At 34.2% G+C, this 19,944-nt stretch overlaps 1 protein-coding gene across 1 annotated transcript in view; it reads left to right on the forward strand.

The window, feature by feature from the left end:
• The window catches only part of LOC136848959 (protein madd-4-like), a 616,220-nt gene that overhangs the window by 582,083 nt on the left and 14,193 nt on the right, over positions 1-19,944 (forward strand). Inside the window, exons 23-28 of the mRNA XM_067121770.1 lie at positions 3,074-3,442; positions 11,196-11,346; positions 12,709-12,803; positions 13,230-13,416; positions 13,709-13,857; positions 14,567-14,717. Of these exons, the coding sequence (XP_066977871.1) occupies positions 3,074-3,442; positions 11,196-11,346; positions 12,709-12,803; positions 13,230-13,416; positions 13,709-13,857; positions 14,567-14,717 (1,102 nt within the window). The remainder of the gene's footprint in view (positions 1-3,073; positions 3,443-11,195; positions 11,347-12,708; positions 12,804-13,229; positions 13,417-13,708; positions 13,858-14,566; positions 14,718-19,944) is intronic.

Raw genomic sequence — 19,944 nt, forward strand, 5'->3', positions numbered from 1 at the left:
ATCAGCACCTCCATTTAGGAGATGACAGTTTTTAAGTTCTTTTGGTGCACATATTTTTCTTTCATTGCTATATTATGCTCTACAGATGCACGATAGTATATTTCTATATGAGTGATTTCATTGATTTACTAGGTCAATGAAAGTCATGAGGGCTAAGATTTTAGTGGAGTTTATTAACTGAAAACTGTTTGGTTATATAAAATAATCAGTACCAGTATCATACCTCAAATTTTAGTCTTGATGGATCAGTGTCCATGAGAAAAGTAGTGAGATCCAAAGATGCATCCCTCAGTAGTGATATAAGCAGAAAATTATAGTTTTAGTCTTCAGAGGAGTATGGTCCTTGATGCTATTGGACTCTGATAGGCAACCTAGAGATAAGTGAATGCTCCTTCTGAGAATAAATGTTACATTCTACCTGACCTAACTTGACCTTTCATTAGTCTAAGTTGTTTAAGAATTCATATCACATTGCTCCTGTGTTCCCATCTTTTAAGCTTTACATGCATATTTTTGAGAGACTGTTTTGTATGTGATTGGCCTAATTACTCTTAAAATAATAAGCTCAGGCAAACTTTAACTTACTTTACTGACCATTCCCCATAGTTGTGAATGGCAATTGAATACTGGGTAAAACCTCTGAAGGTCAGCCGATCACTGGCAGAATACTTTACCAGACAAGAACAACTGTCACTATACTTTGTGAATGTTCTTTTCATAACATAAAGAATGGACTGGAACAAGCATAATAAAAACTAAGCCAGGCATTTTATACTTAGTCTGAAAATGTTGTTATAGCTCAGTGCTTTTCCACTTAGTATGTGCACTTTATAACCCTTGCTTTATGTTTGAGTAAAGAAAACACTGCAGATTAATCTCTAAAGCTTTCTACATTTTTAAACCACAGGCTCTATGTAGGACAAAATACCATACACTGTATTGACTTCAGACTTCCTTATTTTTCTTTATTATTAGTTTCTGACTACAGTTACATTGATATATGTTTTTCATTCAAATTCATTTACATGATACCTATTATAAATGATAAGGTTTTATGTTAATAATAGGTCTTGACTGATTTCCTAAAGTTTTTGATAAAGGTCAAAGGCACTTGCAACATTGTTTTCAAAAGTGGGTCATGTTGATTTTATTCTGGTTTTAGACTGAGAATTGGTTACGTGCTGCCTTTCTCGTTGGTCAGTAGCCTATATGATACATATACAGTATGTATAAGATGCTTTGCACACTATAATTTAACAATAACTTTTTTTTTATTAAGTATGGAGTAGACATGCACACAGACACACATTTCCCTTCCTAACTAATCTTTTATGTATGTTCCTTTGGTGGCATTGTGGAACATTTCAGCCCAAAGTGTTTACACTTATTGTTTTGGAATTATATATCTTTGGAGTACCCAGTAAGTACTGTTTGCCACATGACATGGTAAATTGATTGCATTCCATATTTTTGAGGTCAATTTCTTTGTTTTCTTTCTGCTTTAAATCAGAAGAGACTTAGCCATTTAGAATTTTCACATTGCATTACATGTTGTTTTCACGACTTTATCATGTACATAAATATTAGATTTCTTAGGTAACTTAGTAGCCCTCTTTTTTTATCAATAAATAGATTTTGTTTTTAATTATCTACTGATTTAAAAGCACAAGACTTATGACAAAGATTATCTCTTAAATCCAATACGTACATGTTTTATACTTCAAGTTACATAACGAGAATAATTCAGGTTAACTAACGTTGCAAATTTGTCGGTTACATTTTGTTTGCAGGTACGTAAAGCAAACTGTTCTTATGTCCCCCTTTATTCTGATAAGTTCATATGTGTATTTAAATGTCTTAATATTACCTTTGTATGTTTTGAATACTTACATTCTGTCAAATTGGATGACATGGTTACCATTGATCCTGTTAATAGTGATATCATGTATTATTATATTTTTCAGTACATTTCTTCATACTTATTTGTAAATGAGTTTAAAAGTATTGGCTCTTTTAGGTTTAAGTTTTGAGTAGTACCATTAGAGAATAGTCTTGTAATTATTTTTTAAGTATGGATCTCTAGTATTTGGTGTGTTAATAATAGTTTTCAATAAAGCCATTCTTTTCTTGCTTTATTTTCATATTGCACTTTCTCTGTCAGATTTATCTTAGGTTGTAGTGAAAGGAGTTGATTGTAGGTATGAGTTCTGTACTTTCATAGCTTAGAACTCTTTCATGAAATCTGCTGCATGTCCTACATAATAGAATGACCTAAACTGGTGTGACTTTATGCAATGAAAATTTATCATTTTCATTGATATATAACATTGCACATTACATGCAACCTTTGGTACAGTGGTCACACAAGTATGTCATAGTCAGCTATTATTTATGAATACTGTAAATTATAGTGGTCCAATTAATGTTGACATATTGAATATTCATAACTGTATGAACAATATTAGCATATATAACTGAATGTGTGACAATTTCATTTTTCATATATATTAGAGTACAGTATTGCTTTTTATTTTATAAAATTTACATAAAATTACGACATAAATTAATATTGTCTTGCTCTCATCAAGTTTCTCATGCAAAGCACTAAAAATAAATACGTACTACTATGTCTCACAAGGTCCTTTCAATAGGAACATGTCACATTACAATTCAGTACAATATACTCATATCTCTGGACATCTACTATTTCAAATATTTCATTTACTCATACTTCTCTCTTATGAGTAAACTAGTTTGCATTGTACTGTACATAAGTATGGCACCAGAATGTTTTCTCTTACATTAGCTTTCACTTAAGGTTGTGGACTGTAGGTTCTGAAATTTCAGGGTGATAAAGATTATTTATTTTGTTGAGTATATTTTTCGATATTTAAAAGCTTTTCATCTTTTCAGACACCCAGAAATAGTATATCAGTGCACTAGTATGCTTGAGTATCTATTGATTCCCAAACTGTAAATCTTATTCATGATTTTATGATCCTTCGTTCTGACCCTAATTAGAGCACAAGGCTTCTTCCTTCCCTGTCGTCTCATTGCATGGTTCCTTCCCCAGCACCGTCACCCTTCGTTTTCTTGGTCGGGGCAGCACTTGGGGTCTTGGTCAGGACATTCTTCTAGGTCCAGATCAGGCCAAAGCGATAACCACATGTCAGGTCATAGTAAAGACCTTTGGTCAGATACTGAAGGCACTCCTCCCTCGTGGGACTCCAGTTTTGCTACAGTCTCTAACAATCCCCCCACTTGGCACTCTTGGGCAAACACCCAGGACCAGCACCTTCACAACCAACAGCCGTATGAACCCCCTGGTACCCCTTACTGGCACGCTGAGGCCCCCCCTTCCCCGCCCCCCGCACCTCCCATCACCAGCTCCGGGAGTTCCCGCTCCATGCCCTACTTCCAGAAGCTCCTATCCAACCTGGAGGTGAGGCACTGGAAGACTAGTATGGTGATCTTTATTCATGTCAGCATTACTAGATCCTACTATAAAAAATCAAATTCAATGCAGTCATTCTCACTTCATGATTTACCAGATGCTGTCTTATGGTAACTTTTTATCTTAGTATGTTAGTGTTCAATCTCTGGTTTTTCTGGTAACACTAACTCTGTTTGCCTTTCTGAATACAAGTTCGAGATTCCAGAATATAAGTTCAAGATTCCAGTGGGGATTTTATTTGAGATGCTTTATTTCCAAAAATTTATACCATGCATATAGAGCCTTACAGTAACCACGCTTTTACAGTAATCGTACTTTTTGAGAAAGTAACTTGTTCATGTACGGTATCAATTATAATAAAAATGCATGCTTGTAGATACTAGAGATGCATTGGTTTGGGATGTTGTGCATGTGAAAACCTATTCTTACTGGGACTGTTCATCCAATTGATACTTCTTGCATGCCTTGTATAAAAAATGTTTGGCTACATCAAATTGTTTGTAATACAGTTAATGCTAGTGATAATACTTGATAAGGTAGCGGCTGTACTTAGCTCGGTTGATACTGTATATAAAATGAAATAATTAGTTTTATTGCAATAGTACTGGTCAAGTGTAATGTAATGAAAATGTTATCATTTTCAAAAGAAAATCCACCTGAGATGATGTGGGACACTGTTCTCAGCTATTTATTGCATTAGTATACTTTACATTCATCATGTGTTGTATGGTGGATCACACTTATAATCTTAAGCATGATTTTGTTTCTGTATAAAAATGACACCTGCATTATTTTAAACAGAAGATTTACACAGATTTGGGAGAAAAGTGAATATTTTTGGTACTTTCTGCAGACCTCCAGTTTGATATATGATCATGCTTAGTATAAGTACAACAGATAACTTCATTTTGCAATGGTATCTTACAACAACTCATACTGTTGTCAGTTACTGAAGAACAATCTTAATGGTTGATTTTGGAAGATATGATTACAGTTTCTTTATTGCTTCACTGTAGATTATCCAGCCGGTGCTAATGTTAAATTCAGACTGGTAAGTGTGTGGTTGAATGGCATTTTCCAAAACAGAAGCCCTTGAAAATCATTTCAGTGAAATTATTTAGTGAAAGTCTGTCCAACGTTTTAATGACAAAAATTCAGATGGAACTTATTGATCTATCTTCATGGCCATATGTGTCACCTATTCGCTTTAAACGGCTCAAAAACATTTGAAGCTGTCAAACAGTAGGTTGGTATGCTTTCTGATATGTAGCACTTAGATTTGTCCAAATAACTTAATGTTGACATATGGTGAAAGGCTGATCCTTTCATACATTCTTATTTTGTTGGTTAAATTTATTCCCACCTAAAACCATAAGGATGCATTAATGTATTGATGCAAGTAGTCTTTCTCAGCCTATTTATGCTGAATGCTGATATGCAGTGTAACATCCAGTAATATAAGTAGTACTGTGAATGGATTACAGATGAGTATTCTCTGTATAGTTTTTAGGAACATGTACTACTATGTTGGGTAGGTTTGGAGAAAATACTCTGTTATTTTCCTTGTAAGGTCCAAACTGCCTAGATGAGTTGAAATGGAAAATATGTCTCAAATTTGCTTTTATTAGTTAAGGTTGGGATTTTATTCATTTAACAAATTAAAAGAAAAATGTTATTGCTGCCATCAAAATAATACCTAAGACTCACAACTACAGATTTCAGGAAGGCATTTGATTTGTGGCTAACATTGTGGAAATACATTACCGTGTGTGTGTGTGTGTGTGTGAGAACACTGACATCAGTTTTTGTGTGACTCTTCTTTATAAAGTCACTTTTGTGAGAGAACCAAGTCTGCATCTTCTGATAAGCTGGACCCAGAGAGATCTTTCTCTGTGCTTTTAATGTTGGACCAGCCCTTTCTTCCTCTTAAAAAGTAGTCTGGGCAGGAACTTTCCACTCTTTTTTATAAATCAGTCACTAAATTGAGCATTTGCCCCTCTCAAAATATCTGTTCTCAGAGGCAGGACAATGATCATTTCTGTGTGAGCAGATACCCCATCAATAGTTATAACCGACAATGCAATGTATTGCAAAGTGAGGACAAGTCACAGTTGTATTTTCATTTGGAGCAGCAACAGCAATACCAGTATCATCAACAATTTCAAAAACTGACAGTAAAAGTGCTAGAATACTTTCTATCCAGACCCTTCTTCTAGCCCAAACCATAGTGAAGTAATTCTTTTTACCTAATATTATCATACCACTACTCCTTTCCAAGAATTTAAGTAAGAGCAACTCTTTAGTTGTGTTGGAAGTTTTAACAGAGATAATTGACATTATGTATCCCTCAATATCTACCCTCATAACTAAGCACCCTTTCATTTTGTAGGCAGTTTTGCTTCCTATTGGACATTCCCTGCTGCCTCACCTCACTCTAGCAGTCTTCATCAAACTTACCAAATAGGTAAACAGAGGGTTTTGGCATGCCTAAGTAAGCCATTATGGCAGAGTGTAACAAGGACAAGACACCATCAGGTGTCAGCAGGGAGAACTGATTTTCATAATCAATTTGGAGAGACCCAGACTCAACCCAGCCCATTGTCGTTAGTGACTGAAGATCAGATCTTAATTGATCATTGCCTTTTTATCTAATTTGAATTATAGGAAGAAATTTCTGAAGCAAGAAATCGGGTCTTGCCTCAAAAGAATCTTAATCTACTTGCCACAAATTTCCCATGGAAACTAAAGGTAACTATACAGAGCTGACATCAGATGAACCCCTTTATGATGTCTGTTCTGTGGGGATGTCTTCCATTGACAATGTCATTCAATGAACCTTTGGGCTGGAAGGTAATGCCCCTTAAACATTCTGGCAGCAACCCCCTTCCTCCTTTCACACAATAAGCTTTGATAAATCAATATGCCTCTGATAGGTTGCAGGGGCATCATTTGGGGGGGGCAACTGCCCCCCCTCACACCCCCAAGCCCTAAGAAGTAACAGCAGCGGGTTTTCCATTATTCCTATTTTCCATTATTCCTACCGAAATTCAAATGTGTCACCACATTAAGTTATATCTATCTATCTATCTGTCTATCTACCTATCTATCTATCTATCTATCTCTCTGTCTGTCTGTCTGTTTATCTATCTATCTATCTGTCTATATTTCTCAATCACACATAATGCTTCCTGTTTTGCTGAAATACCTTGCTCATGTGGCTTCAAAAAAGCACATAAAATAGCTCAAAATCAACAAACCCCCCAGCTGGTTAGGCTCTTCTTCTCTCCAAACCATCTTTGCCCCCAACAACAACAAAAAAATCTGAAATGATGCCCTTGATAGGTTATCCCTACTTGTCATCTATTGTCCCCTTCTTTGACCATGGATGCAACATTTGACCTTCTAGAACCCACTTTCTCCCATCAGCTTATTGACTAAGCCATGTGTGCCATACACCATTCCCTGACTGTAATTAAAGAGAGGCTACTTTTATAACCTTTGATATAAAATTTCACTATTTCATTTACTGTAGTTTAAATACAGTTGTTTTCACTTATCAAATAACTTATGAAGTTCCCTTATCAGTATGATTTCAGGAGAGCCTTCCATCCCTTCCTCCCTTGGTTAGAAAAATTGTATACAGTACTGTAAAAAAATCTTTTTCGTCCTCTAAGACTTCCTGGTCCTGCTGTGACCTTACTAGATGATCCATCCTTGTTCCAGCATTAAGAGAGTGAAGACTGGTTAGATCACAGTTGTGCTTGAGAAGTCACAAGATCCCATTCACTCCAGACCTTAGTCTTAATGCTATAACTATTTGATAAGTTCTGTGGTTTTACCTATCACGAGAAATAATTCTCCAAATAAATAACAGAATCTAACTACTTTGTGCTTGACGGGTTACATATGCTTCTTCATAGCCAAAAACCATTTTTCTGGGAATTAAATTCTTATGGTTTTCCCTAAAGGTGTTTTCCTTTATGTGGAAATAGCTTAGTACACATTACTTGTTGTTTAAAAGCAGTTTGTGATTTAAACATTTTCATATAGGTATTTGAGATTGGTTTTTCATGCAATAATCAGTGCTGATCTCTTTATGGAAGGTTCATTGACTTTATAGACTTTGTACTTTCCCGAGCAGTGATTTCTCTTTTTTTATCACCTTTTATGAAGATTGTACTTTGAATAACCCAAAGTAAATCTGGGATTGTGTTAAGGAGTCTAATTTTTCAGAAATGTAGGACCTGTTATAAATATGTTTGATTGATATATTGCTTAAAAGACAGCATTGTCTTTCTGTGTTGTCCCTTTCCAGGAGAGCTGTTAATTGTGACATTGCTATGAGTAACACCCAGCAAATCAGGACTAATGTGTAGTATATGTTTTAAACTTATCAACATCTTGAGCTGCAGTACCTAATATGTAGCTGCATGGGAGTTTTTGTCTGTGATTGCTGTATAGGTGAATAATAGTATTCTCTTGCTGCTGGACAAGTAGTTATCATGTAGTCTGGCTGCTTTATGTAAAATAGACATTTAATGTTGCTGGGCTGTATGTGTAAGTCACATGCCAATGTATTTTAACACTATGCAGATGGGGTAGTGTACATTTTAGCATCACTAAATACGTGTGTTGAACTGTCTGCAAGTAGGGTTTCATTAATCAGTCTTCAAAGTAACCAGAACAGTTTTGCTAACAGAAAATAATAAATTTTTTAACACAGAACTGTAATTAGATGTTATACTAATGTGAATGTAGGCTTTATTCAGCCAATCAGTAGTACACAATGATTTGAAAATTGTCTTCATATAAATTTGAAGAAGGTTTGCCAGAAACTCTTCATGACCAAGCAGCTGAATGTTCCAGGGTGCTAATATACACAATGTAGCATTACAATTTTCTCCATTATCCAAGGACATATTGTATCAGTGATAGTCAGATATTAAATGTGTTCCATTCCTTAGAATTATATTTTAGATATCTTAATACTGAAAATTATTATCCAGTCATTCATTGTCAGCCAACAGTGGCATAGCTTCACTCTTGTAATGTAAATGTAGATAAGCAACTTTGTAATTTATGCAGGTTTCTTAAAAACTTTGAAAGATTTATGTGAGAGAAGGAGGAAAAGTCATGTTACAGCACCAGATATGGAGCTGATGTGTTATAAAACAACTCAAATGTATTTTGTTGAATGTAGCATTCCTTTACAGTAGTGTTAATAAAAGCTCTTTTTCAGGAGACTCTCACATGCCAGCCTGGCTGTGTTATCATTTAGTACTCTTGTATGGGATAACCTTTGATCACTTCCCTTCATATCCTGTCACTGAAGGCTTTTTGTCTACCACTATTGAAGTAACCAAAATCGGAGCTATAGATATGATTTCAAGCCCCTTGCCATTGCTTCCTGAGTATTGGCCACTTGTTTGATCTTTAAACTTTTTTTTTTATTTCATGCTATTATTTTTGCAGTATTCCCTTGTCTCGTGTTCTTACATCACTGATTCATTAATTGAAATGACATGAAAAAGATTCTTCTAATTTTAGTATAACATCATTGTTGTGCTATAACTGAATGTACTGAATGTTGTAAAATAGTAACTGAATGTACACAGACTATGTTTAATTATTAAGCATTCCTTAATAAAATTTTGAAAAATTGTATTACATGGCATTTAATCTGTTTTAGGTGTTATAAGTTATATAGAGATAATTTATAGCTGTGTTGTGTACCGTATACAGACTTGCACTATTTTACAGAAGTGATTTGAGTCTACGTGATTTCTTTCTTGCCTGTTCTACAGAGAAGTAAATACAGAGGGACAAGTTAATGAACATATGACTCTTTGAATAAAAGATGCAAGTGGGGAGATGCTGTCTGAGGTGAATGCAGTCTTGGGTCGATGGAATAAGTATCTAGAATAGCTGTTGAATGTGGAGGATAGAAAAGAGGCAGAGATGAATGAATTAAAAGTGAAAAGGGTGGGTGTAAGGCTGCCAAGGCTTGTGCGAGTGACCAATGAGAATGTAAGGAGGGCAGTTAAGATGTTGAAAATGGAAAGACAGTAGGAGTTAATGGAATGACAAGTGAGATACAGCTGTTTAATGGTGATATTGTAATTAATTGGGGCTGACTGAGCTTTGTGAGGTATTTCTAGAGAAGGGAAATATTCTGAAGGGATGTTTGAGAGGAATAACTGCTAAATCTGTTAGATATGGCACAAGAACTGTGAAAAGAAATGATAAAAAGGTTAGCACAGGTAAAAGAATGGTTCGGAGTATATTGGGATGGTGTGGTCGTTTGGATAGAATGAACTAGAAAGGGTCAGATGGGTGATGTGAAAGAGGTATTGAAAAAGAAGGGCCTTAACATCCAGGAACCACAAGTAGGAGTGATTGTTGCATTGTGTGCAGAGGGTGACCACCCCTTGTTAGGAAATGTATTAATGTGAATATATATATATATATATATATATATATATATATATATATATATATATATATATATATATATATATATATATATATATATATATATATATATATATATATATATACATATACTGTATACATAGGACCCCCGCCTATTCATGGGTCCGGATTCGTGGCTTCATCTATCCACAGATTTCTCTGTGGAACATATGCACACATTATTCACAGAAAATATGCCCATTCACGTTATTTTTCATAGAGAAATATTCACAAATTACTATATTTTCACATCATTTTCGTGACTAAATGCACTTTTGTGATAAAACTATTAAAATATTCAGGTATAAGCATTTTTAGAGGTTTTTTGTAAGTATTTGCTGGGGTACGCATCCCCTGCAAACACTGGGGATTATGTATATATATGTATATATATATATATATATATATATATATATATATATATATATATATATATATATATATATATATATATATATATACAGTGAACCCCCCATATTCAGGGGATGTCCACACACCCGCCTGCAAATAGGTCAAATCTGCGAATGCTTAAAACCCTCTAAAAACACTTAGAACTGCCCATTTTGATAGCTTAAACCAAGAAAAACCCTGTAAAAATGCTTATACCTGAGTCTTTTAATAGTTTTATCACAAAAAGTGCATTTATTCATGAAAATTATATGAAAATACAGTAATTAGTGAATATTTCTCAGTGAAAAGTACCGCAAATGGGCGAATTTTCCACAAATGATGGCTAGATATGTTCCACAGAGAAACCCGCAAATGTGTGAGTCCGCGAACCATGAGAACACGAATACAGGGGGTTTACTGTAGATATATATATATATAGATATAATGAATGCATGCATGTGTGTGTATGTATATGTGATGTGTGTCCTTAAGACATTAGGCTTACCTAATTATAATTGTGGTAAAAATCTATTAACATAATACTTTTTTCTTTAAAAGAGTGATACTGTACTTCCAAGGTATAGCTGCCATCTACTTTATTGTTACTTGTGGTATTGTGTGCTATGACACTGTGTTTTACAAAATACATAAATGGTCATTTTACACCTCCTTCTCTTACTTCAGAATTTTTGTACAGAAAAATAGGTTTGTCATTGTATACCATTTATAAAACCTATGGAAAAGAAAAGTGTTATTCATTAAGATGTGTGCTTCGATCTTGGTATACAGTATATAAAATGTTACTTACCATCAAAAATATCACCTGGAATAACAGTTTGCTAGTCAATTTACATATGTGAGTTCACTAATGGGGACACAGAGCTTTTTGCCGGCTTCCTTGCAGAGATCTAGGGGCGGGCGTCACGCTAGTTCACCTTCGGATGCCTTCGGTGGCCTTGTTTCACATGGCCTTGTCCGTGATGAGACAACTACAGAGGATCCTTTCGGCACTCCAGAGAATTTAGGAAAAGGTAACCTCTATTTAGTACATTTCTTCTGCTAAAGTTGTTGTCACAGTTTTCTGCTTGTACTCATCGTCATTGATGTGTGTTACCTGAAATTACTATTATTAGTGTAGTATTATTTTTATTTCTGATGGTGAAATTCACCATAATTTCATGTTATTTGTGGAAAAATTATATTTCTTGGTTATGTTCATTCTTTTGTCAAATTGTCTTATGTAACATTGCATATCCTTGGACTTTCAAGATAGGGTAATTCCATTTTCAGAGGTCACACAGAAGGATCAACAAAAACCAAATGGTTTAATTCTTCCCATTATTTTTCCTAGTAGAGTGTATCTTAATCTATCACATATATGTTACTGCTATAAACAAGGAAAAGGAATAGAAAAACTCAGAAAATCAAGTATCTTGGCTGTTCCATTGCGTATATCAGTAATTATCCACCAGTTACACCATTTCATTTACATTGGCACATACAGTCCAGGAAATTAAGACTGTATTCACCAGGCTAGTGCATGCAGCATTGGTGACATCAGAATATTGATACAACACATGGTTAAAGATTTAGATCAAAAGAGCATCAGTATTTGCAAATTTAATAAAAGGTAATACTGTATATGTAACAAAGAAATTCAAAGAACACCTCAAAACATTACTATTCAAATTATTTTTCTGGTTTCTTTATTGATATAAGTAACAATCATAGCAAAAACATTAATTAAAAATACTTAACTTCCGTACAAATCCAGGTTCAGTGTCATCCGTGACACAAACCAAACTTGTCAGTTGGATTAAATTCTTCTTCTTATTCTTCTTCTTCTTCTTCTTCATAATCCTATTGCTCTAACTATAAAAACTGAGAATTCACATCCAAGCTATTCATAACGAAGTTTTCATACAGATAAAAATGATAAATAATGAAGTGTATATCAGAAGAATTGGCTTCTCTAAGTTGCATACTACTAGGTAAAGTTTGTGTAAAGTGTTCTCCCTCTCCAAAGTGTAATATATACCATATACAGTATACTGTACTGTAATGCACTTTCCATGGATGTTTGTCGGGGATAATGACAGACTTTCTGCAGATTTTTATTCATTGTGCTTTCAGCTACATAGACACAGATTAACAAATGTTAGTTTGAGAAAACTATAGAGCACCTTCAACTACCTTCACATCAGAAGGAATAAAAATGTTGAAGCAACAGAATAACCTTAATAGGCGCTGCAGAAGTACTTCAAACTGCATACACATACAAAAGAAGGAGATTAATTCACCAATGAACTTCAACCATGGAATTTGCTTGAAATTTCTTTGAGCAGAATTGTAGACCATTATTAGTAACAACACGTTCTTATTTCTATTTCCAGGAACACGTGATTCCCTAGAATTTGAATGGCAAATGACAAATTGGTCTGAATGTTCACAGACTTGTGGTTTCACTAGCACTTCCAGTGGCTTTCAGGTAAATTTGTGTCTGGGTGTGTGCATTTGTCTTAATCATATGATAATTTGCTTCCTTATTATGAATTATTTGAATGCCTGCAAAAGCATTTAAAGTTAATTTTATTACATTTCTCGTTTTGTTGTGTTTTATTCGAGAAACAAAAAGTTTTTGAACAGTAGCTACTGTTAGGGTGATCTAATCAGGTCTCTGAGCTCCAGGTAAAGCTCTCACATTGCTATCTCATAGGAAGTATACAGTATAAGGTATGAATAGGGAAGTAAGTATAGCACTTTATGGAACTTCTAATAGAAATAAATATTCAGAAATGAAAGCAGAATTTTATTTCTGCCATGAAATTTTTGAAAATATTGCATTTAATCTAGTTTGTCGCAGTTTTGATATAAATACTCGCTACTTAGATGCTCTCGTTTGCTTTCCGTATAGGTTCGTTCTATCCAGTGTCTCGTGCGAGTAAACAATGTAAGTCGACCTGTTGATGGCGCTTTGTGCCAGGATGCTGGATTAGAGGCACCAGTTACAATGCAAAAGTGTGGACTTACAGAATGCCCTCAGTGGCACTTCGATGAGTGGTCTGAGTGTGAGTCATCTAGGTGTTATACCCTAAATAAAGGTATGTTTTTATATGTTGTATACAACATATACACTAGAGAGTTCTTGTTCAATGTAACTGCATGTGTAAAGTTATTTATGTGCTCAATACCTAGGTCTAAATGTTATACCCTAATTAAAAGTATGTTTTTTTATACAGCAAATAAATCAGATAGTTCTTGTTTAGTGTAGCCATATTTATGAGGTTATTCACTCATGATACTAAGAAGAAAAATTAGTGCATATTCTTGATAATTAAAAGTAATGATGTAACAGTCTTTTACTGCTTATTATCTGTTGATTAATCCTCGTAGCTTTCCAACGGCGGAATGTTGTATGCCAGCTTCACAATGGGACCATTGTCAATAGTGAGCAGTGTGATGTGCGGACACGACCTCGGCATCGACAAGAATGCTATAATCAGCATTGTACTGGGGTTTGGAGAGTTGGAGATTGGTCGGAAGTAAGTAGTTTGGAGATAAAACTAACCAGGCTGTAGTAATTTTTTTCATCATTCACAAAAATATTTCATTGTTACATAATTTGACTTGCTTATATTTATTTAGGTACTGTAACTGTACCTTTTAATACACATTCATTTAGTTAACCTTATTCCAAATGGATGGTACTTAGTAGCAATTAACAAATGAAATCAGAATTGCTTTTGTACCTTTTCTCACTTTAAAGACACCATTTAAACACATTTTATCATATATAAGCTGACTGTAGAAATGTAATTTACTTAATGTTGTTTAACGATGCAAAATCAAGTGTGGAAAAACCAAAGATACTGTACCAGTTAGCACAAGGGCACATTATGTATATATATATATACACATACATACACACACATATATACTGTATATACCGTATATGTATTAGTGTGTGTGTGTGTGTGAAAATTTAAATGAGAGTGAAGGAGGGGAAAAAATTTTAGTTTAAAGAATTTTATGGTTACACTAACAGACACAAATAATGGCTCAGAATGCTGCTAGAGGGCTGTGGAGTGCAGTTGCATATGTTATCTGGTGGAACCAGGGGGATTTTCCTTCTGTGGCATGTCCTGAAGTTTAATAAAGGCATTTGTAAAGTAATGAATTTGTTATGAAAGAGTTTGTTATGAAATATAGATAGTGTACAGTATTTGTTTCTTATCTATATTTCCCTTTCAGTGTACTGCTCCATGTGGAGGACATGGCTACAGAACCAGACTTCTGCAGTGTGTTTGGAATGGCACTAAGAAGGCTGCTGGAAATGCATGTCGAGAGTTGCCTAGGCCTGAGGTGGTCCGCTGGTGTGATGGACAACCTTGTCCTGACCCTAGTATGTAATCAACAGTCTGGCTCATGAGGTCATCAAACCAGGTCAAGAGGTCTACAGGTACAGTGTTGCTACCGGACGGTGCATGGTTCACACTGCTGCATTCACAGAGCTCAAAGCGATACGTGTCACTGGGTGTTTGCTGTTTAGATTTTTTAGCAATTTTGTGCTGCTCAATGATTTTTAAGTCTAAGAATCACTGCAGATTCTCCTCTACACTTTAATAAAAGTAGTTTTATTTTATGAAGGACTTTTTCCTTCAGTAGCTTTGTTTTCTTTTTTATAGTAACAATATATATCTTGTTGAGGAAATGCATTCTCAGATTTTTTTCTATGCTATATACTGCATATAAATTTGATACAGAATTTAAGTCAGCAGATATTCTTGTTTTCAAATGTAGCATTTTTTATGCGCACCACTAGTGTAGTAGTAACTGGAATATTGACAGCCAAGCTCAATCTTTAACAGCAACACTCAGAATGACCTTTCAATTGCATTAATTAGTCAAGATTGGTGAGAAAATGCACAGCATCTTAGTTAGTTCTAGCATTTACTAACACAACACAAAACCCTCTATCATTATTTTAGTTTTAAAACAAGCCTTGTTGATTTGAAATGAGACTAATTGTATATATGAAATTTATCCCTTTATGTAAAGATTTTTATAACTGGAAAGGTTCTTTTGAGATGCCTTTACAGTTTTTACTTAATCCAGCAATGAAAATCTTAACTTCTGGGATTTGTATATATTGCACATTAAAATTCATAATAAGCAGAGAATGGAAGTAGAATTATGAAAATTATGAAGATATTTGTTTCCTCTTTTAGGAATTTTCCATACGTTTCCATTTTTCCTTGTTAGTTGCAGGCTTCTCAATGTACTGAGAGAAATCCGTACTTGTTTCATAAGATGTGGCCACAAAACAGTACATGGTAAACTGGTGTGCTAATTAGCCTAGCTTGATGGGACTAGTCTATGTGATAAAATACACCAGTTTTGGCTGATCATCATGCATCCCGTTCAGTCAACTAGGTTGCCAGTTTTCTTTATTTTAAACCCAAAATTAACCCTACTTAATACATGGCAAATATCATGAAACTAGTTTAGTGAAAAAAGTTAAGAAGTAATGTAATGATACAACAATGTAATTTAGATATTCAGTCAGCATCTAGGCACCAACAAATTAGATCCAGATATGAATGTAGAGATAGTTATCCTGCCAAGTAACAGCTAAAATGAACAATCAGCATAACATCCCAATCTGGGTACGATATCCATGCAACACATAGTGTTACATGCTTCCTTTGGTTGCTAACCCACTCAACCTCGTCCGACAAAAGACTGGTAATTTAGGGACATTCAAGTCTGTAAGCTTGGTAACTTTGAGAAGGTCGGATACTCACTTGACAGTGACTTTAAGTTGGTGCACTGGCCGACATCAAGTTCATTGTAAAGTGTATTGTGGTCATCCGTGGCACCATCAAGCATTACTTCACTTGACTTCTCGTCTTGCTCATTTGTCATATGTCATAAGTCATCTAAATTCAGTCTGTCAATCAATGTCAGGTGCTGGGAAATGACTATCTCTGCCATATTTGTTTGCCAAGTAGGTCATTATCTGGCAATAAGAAAACACCTGGCTTAGGAAGAGCAGGCCACACTCTTACAACAGTGGATCAAGATATCAAGTCAAAATTCATATGAGTGGAGAGGAGCATTATTGTAACCTAACCCTACTCCCTGTAACACACATGAGTAACCAGATACCTTTTTCAAAGGCATAATACTTAAAAATAATGACTTCAGATACACCAGTAATAAGCAAAACCTCATTGTGTCAAGTATCAGTATTCTCACCAGATAAACAGAACAGTATTTGATGAAAAGATTTGATGAAAAGAATGTACAGTACAGTATAGCGCTTCAAGATAGCTCAAGAACAAGAACTCCAAACTCTAGACAATATAAAATAATTCTGTGACTTAATGAGGGATTCCTGTGGATATTCAAAACTTGAGCATGAAACATGTTTCCTGAGTGTGAACTGAATTCTTACAGTAAGCACAAACCCTTAAACATATTTTTGATTGGATCATATGTCTAGGAACAAATATTCTGGAACTGTTTAAATCAAAACCTTATGTATGAAATACTTTGGGTTTTGAATTATTCATATCTCTGCTTTCTCATCAAAGCATTCTGTCCTTATACTTTTCCATATAAAAATCTGCTGATGAGTGATTGTATAATTATCTACCACAATTTTAGTCTCTTGCAAAGCTTAGCATCTAAGTGGCATTTCTCAATGCCAAAATGAATGCACAGCTTGAGTTCATGCCACAGCATAATTTTGTAGTAGCTTGTTAAAATTCTCTTCAGCTTTTTCTAAAAGTGAAATGTCAAAAAATTCTTTTTATCTAAGAAATTTGATTGAAGTCTTACAATCAAAGTTCTTGTTCCCTATGAAGTTTTGTCTGCAGGATTTTGACTAATGTGCAGAATCATTTCAGATAGCTTTATTATACTAATAGTGTGAGGTGTTTTCTACTGACTCAACTGAGTGAATGTACCTCATAACAAACTCAGTAACTGGAGAAAACATATCTACAGGTTTCCTATTACCTCAAGTGATTCTGATTTTGAGGAGCTAGCTTAGCAGCTTTGTCTTTCCAGCTTAATTTTTTCTTATGCAGTTTCTCATTGAAACTTTTTTAACTTTATGTAACAGAATTTCTCAGTCACAGCATATTTGCTTCTGCTGAATTTCTTTAATTTCTATTTAACTACTTTAAATTTAGTTGTTGTTCACATTGTAACTTCAGGCATAACATTTACTTGCCTTTCTGTGACAAAGTACAAAACTTCATATAAACAATATATTTATACTGGACTAATTTTGAATGTCAAATTTTCTGTTGTATCAGACAACTTATATTTTTCAAGTACAGTATCAAGTTCTTGTAGGCCCCTTAGTAAAAATATCTAGACTCAGGAAACCACAGGTAAATTTGGTACAAATTAACCCATATGGTACATTTCATATAGAAATTACTTTATAAGATCTAGTTTTTGGCAGTTTGGTTTTCAAATTACCTAAAGTAATTGCAAGAAATGTCTACAAAGTTTTACTGCAGTACTGTATTAGACAACCTAAATTGTGTTGGAAAAACTTCCATTACAAAGTTCCAGAAGTTTAAGTCATTCAAAGTCATGTATGCCATCTAGAATATGATGAATTACATACTGGTACTATAGAAAGGAAAAGATAATTTGCTCTGTTTAATACATGTGAGTAATATCATCCTCTTTGGCATCTTGACAAAATATATTTGGAAGGCTGGTAACTCACACTGTAATACAACACTATCTTATGGAAAAACTTCTCAGTATATTTATTTGAATCTAAATCTTTTTATCTTGGATGCTGCCAATTTTGTTATTGCTCATTGTTAATTTTTTTTTTTTTTTTCTCAATAAAACCTTTACTGGAAGCCTTCCAATCTAAATAATGGTTTGGGCTAATGTAAAGTAATGGGTTTTTGATGAAACAAATATGTTTCAAAAATGTTTTTCTTTCAATACAAAAGAATTACATTACAGGGATTGCCACCAGTCCCCCCCACCCCTCCGTTCCCTACACTTTGCTCTAGATAACACAGTGACTCAGTCTGGTACTAGAGGGCCAGTGGAGCCTAGATGCCTGAAATTCCAGTTGGAACACGAGTACTTCTTCTATTTCATATATAGTCTGTCAGAAAGTTTAGGTCTAACGTAAATTAATGGGTTTGTAAAGAAAAAAATTGATTTTTAAAAAATCATTTCTTTACTTGCTGATAGGGGGACTGGACTAGATATGATACTCTTCCAGAATTTGTTTTTCTCATAAAGGCTAGGTCATATATTGTTTTTAACCATTCTCTGCTTGAATCATTGTAAATACTGTTATACTAAAGAATAGCTCATAGTCAAAATTAAAATAATAACTTTGGCTTGCTTGTTTAATGTCGGAATTTAGAGATGCTGATGCTTTAGAACCAGCACTAGTCAGGAAAGATTTGACTGATTTCTAGATGGATCTGAGTACCATTTAATAGACTAGTAAACCATGTCCAGTCCATGGTGGTAGCATGTGCTTGCCTGTGAGTGAGTGTCTTAAATTGACTTTGCTAGTGAAAGTTTAGATTTTTCAGATTACAAGTTATGAATAAAACACAAGGTTAACTTTTCCTTTGCTATTTCCAAAATTCTGTCGTCAATCACTAGCTGGGTCAAACTTTTCTGCTTGCTCAACCTTCATAGCTTAAGACTTTTGGGACTAAATTAAGTTTTCATTATTAATTCCTCACAGTTTATTCACAGATCTGCTGTGCTGAGTGGAAATAGGTCAGTAATTGACCAAAATGTTAACCCTTTTCACTCAATCAAGAAATGCCTTTTTCACTCGCTGCTTTGTCCATGTATGCAATTACCAGTGCGATGCTCAGAAATAATCAGTGAAATTTGAGCGCTTGCCGCTTTACACTTACAACTAACCTGTCAAAGGTTTAGTGTACCATACCATAACAGCACTGTCACTAATACTGTATTTCAAAGCTTCTTGTAACAAAATTTTCAAAGCCTTTTATAAAATTAAGTATGAAAAATTGGAAAGGTACAAAAGAATGTACATTTGCCTCTCTTCTATATGCAATATACAGTAATTCAGCTTTATTTTTTAAAATATGAGTATAGCATAAGTACAGTATTTACACTTTATTTTTATAAATTTTTGTTCCTTTATATGAATGCCATTACTGTATGACTTTCTCCTTCATATAACATCTTTTTTCTAATATAGTGAAGAAAATTAGCAATACTGTATAGCACTACTGAATTAATTGTTAAAGTCATAATCTGGCAGGTATGTCACAGAATTTTTTAGTGAGTTAAAGCACTAAAATGAAATGTTGACAAATATGGTTTTAAATCCATTTCTTGTTTGAAGGTTTATGACATTGGGTTAGACAAGTAATGATCTTAATTATATTTAAGTTGATTATTACTTTCTTTTGACTAGAGACAAAATTTCTATTTTGCCAGTATTTTTAGTTCTTCAGTACTTCCTTGATAAAATTAGTTTTGATAAAGTTTTAAGTAAAAAAAGTCAAGGTCAATTTAAAAAAAGATTACACATGTTGTAAAGCTGTTTTCATACAGTGGTAATGAAACTTTGAGTCCCAGGAATTAGG

Source organism: Macrobrachium rosenbergii, chromosome 20 (assembly GCF_040412425.1).
Source record: "Macrobrachium rosenbergii isolate ZJJX-2024 chromosome 20, ASM4041242v1, whole genome shotgun sequence".
NCBI classification, from domain to species: domain Eukaryota; kingdom Metazoa; phylum Arthropoda; class Malacostraca; order Decapoda; family Palaemonidae; genus Macrobrachium; species Macrobrachium rosenbergii.